The 2,716-nt window shown below is 32.1% G+C and overlaps 1 protein-coding gene across 1 annotated transcript; it reads left to right on the top strand.

Annotated features, from left to right (window-relative positions):
• Positions 1-99: 99 nt before the first annotated feature.
• LOC130799453 (secreted RxLR effector protein 161-like) lies at positions 100-934 on the top strand. Its single transcript, XM_057662545.1, has one exon. It carries the CDS (start codon positions 171-173, stop codon positions 921-923), a length of 753 nt encoding a protein of 250 aa, XP_057518528.1. The 5' UTR covers positions 100-170; the 3' UTR covers positions 924-934.
• The last annotated feature ends 1,782 nt before the right edge of the window (positions 935-2,716 follow it).

Here is a 2,716-nt window from a genome sequence, read left to right as displayed (position 1 = left end):
CTACTAATGATTCTTTGTGCAAGGAATTTTCTGAGATTATGTGCAAAGAGTTTGAAATGAGCATGATGGGAGACTTAACATTCTTTCTTGGACTACAAATAAAGCAAAAGAAAGATGGCATATTTATTTGTCAAAGTAAATATGTTAGAGATTTATTGAAAAAGTACAATATGGATCAATGTAAAGAAGTTAATACGCCTATGAGTACAACACTAAGTTTGGACCAAGATATAAATGGTAAGAGTGTTGATCAAAAGACTTATAGAGGTATGATTGGTTCTTTATTGTATTTAACTGCTAGTCGTCCTGATATCATGTTTAGTGTTTGCTTATGTGCTCGTTTTCAAGCTAACCCAAAAGAATCTCACTTAACAGCAGTTAAGAGAATCTTTAGATATTTATATGGGACTAAAGACTTTGGTCTATGGTACCCTAGCTGTGGAAATTTTAGTTTGATTGGTTTTTCAGATGCTGATTATGCTGGATATAAAGTTGATAGAAAAAGCACCTCAGGATCGTGTCAGTTCTTAGGAAATTCATTGATCTCTTGGTATTCTAAAAAGCAAAATTCAGTTGCTTTATCTACAGCTGAAGCTGAATACATAGCTGCCGGTGCATGTTGCTCTCAAATTTTATGGATTGCTCAACAACTTAGAGACCTTGGAATTGATTTCAAAGGCATACCAATAAGATGTGATAATACAAGTGCAATTTGTATTACAAAGAATCCTGTGCAACATTCTCGTACAAAACACATTGAGGTACGTCACCATTTTATAAGGGATCATGTTGAAAAAGGTAATATTTCTTTATCTTTTATATCTACTGAAAATCAATTAGCGGATATATTTACAAAACCTTTAAGTGCTGATCGTTTTGCTTATATACGTATGGAACTTGGCATGCTAAATGACGTTGCATAAATTAAGGGGGAGTATTATCAAAGAATAATATCAAAGAATAATGGCATATGAGTAAAAGGATTGAAACGATAATTACTTAAATACCAAGTATGTATTAAGGGGGAGCATTACGTATTATTATGATTATATATGTGTTTATGCATATTTTTGAGAATTGAAAATTTGATTTCAATTTCTTAAAAAAAAAAATAAAAAAAATTATTTGTTTTATATATATGGGATTTATAATTGAATACCTTTAATTAATAAAGGATATTTAATTATTTTAAAACAAAATTGTTTGTTTCGATTAGTTGTGAACATCATCAATGCGTTAAAATTGTGTTCATTATTTTGGTTAATAAATTCAATTAATCTCATAATTGTATTTCCACTGATTCACGGTTGAAAACCAAAATCAAATGCTTGTTCACCATGATGAACAAACCGGTCAAGCTTCACACACACACACACCCTTTGCATTCTCTTGTGTTGTCAAATCAATCAATTTAATGAAAGTACAAATGCATGTACTATACTCCTTTAAAAGAGAGTAAAACGCTTTACTCATTCATTTACTCACAAAATCTTTTTCTGATTTTCTCTCAAAACCGTCTCTTTCACTTTCCCTTTCAAGCTTTTCATACTCTACTTCAATGGCACCTAAAAGAAGGATGAGTAGATCCTCTTCAAAATCCGAAAAAGGAGAATCATCTAAATCACAAATGGCTGAACCTATAACCCCTGTTGTTTCACCATTACACACTTTTGATGTTCCTAAACAATGGTTCGAAAATCATACTGCTTATGGGAGATGGGTTGATATTTTTCGACAAAGATTACTTTCCTTTGTTGATATACTTGATTATAATTTCTTTCTGTTTGAAGACTTTGAAATAATCTCTGTTTTTATTCAATCTACTCCTGGTATGTTATTAAGTTCTGGTTCTACTACCTATCCAACTCTTGTGAAAGTTTTCTATTCAAACTTATCTTTTGTTATGATTAAAGGAGAACATGCTTTAAGAAGTTTTGTTAAGGGTCAAGAGATTGTGATTTCAAAAACCCTAATGAATGACATTTTCAAATTTTCTCATAAATCTGATGATCAAACTCCTAATATTTTGGCGTTACAAAATGCTAGGGATATGTTCATACTTGAATCTTATTCTGATTTCTCTTCTACTAAACAGTTAACACATAATGCTTTGAATTTAAATGGTAAATTGTTACACTACATTCTTGTAAGAACCGTTTTCTCTCGCAACACTTCTTGTGAATTGGTTACTGATGCTCATCTTATACTGATGTGGAAGATTGCTTCTCTGAAAAATGTTGATTTTTCTTCTATTATTTTCTCCACAATGCGATTTTGTTGCTCACATTCTCGCAGTTGCTCTCTTCCTTATGCCAATCTTTTAACATTGATCTTTGATCATTTTAATCTACTCTCTAATTTAGAGGAAGTGGATTGTTCTGGTCCAATTTCATTATCTACTGAAATTCTTCCGCCTCTTGGTATTTTCAAAGTGGATGGCAAATATGAGTTGTACTCAAATTTGTCTTCAACTGATAAAGAGGATCTTCAAAAGATTCATGGTAAGCGGCTTACACGTCTTGAACCTCATATCAAGGAACACACCACTCTTTCCCGACTTCAGTCTCTAGATTTGGAGGTTGGTGAAATGAAATCTTCCCTACTGGCATTACATGATAAAGTGTCTACTCTTACTTTTATGTTAGACTCTTTTATGAAAGAAATGAAGGGAATGGTAGTAGAAGATGTGGTAGTGGAAGAAGAGGTCGATGATGGT

This window comes from Amaranthus tricolor, chromosome 14 (genome assembly GCF_026212465.1).
Source record: "Amaranthus tricolor cultivar Red isolate AtriRed21 chromosome 14, ASM2621246v1, whole genome shotgun sequence".
Taxonomy (NCBI): Eukaryota; Viridiplantae; Streptophyta; class Magnoliopsida; order Caryophyllales; family Amaranthaceae; genus Amaranthus; species Amaranthus tricolor.
Note: the sequence above shows the minus strand (reverse complement) of the source record. Positions and strands in the feature narration are given on the sequence as shown.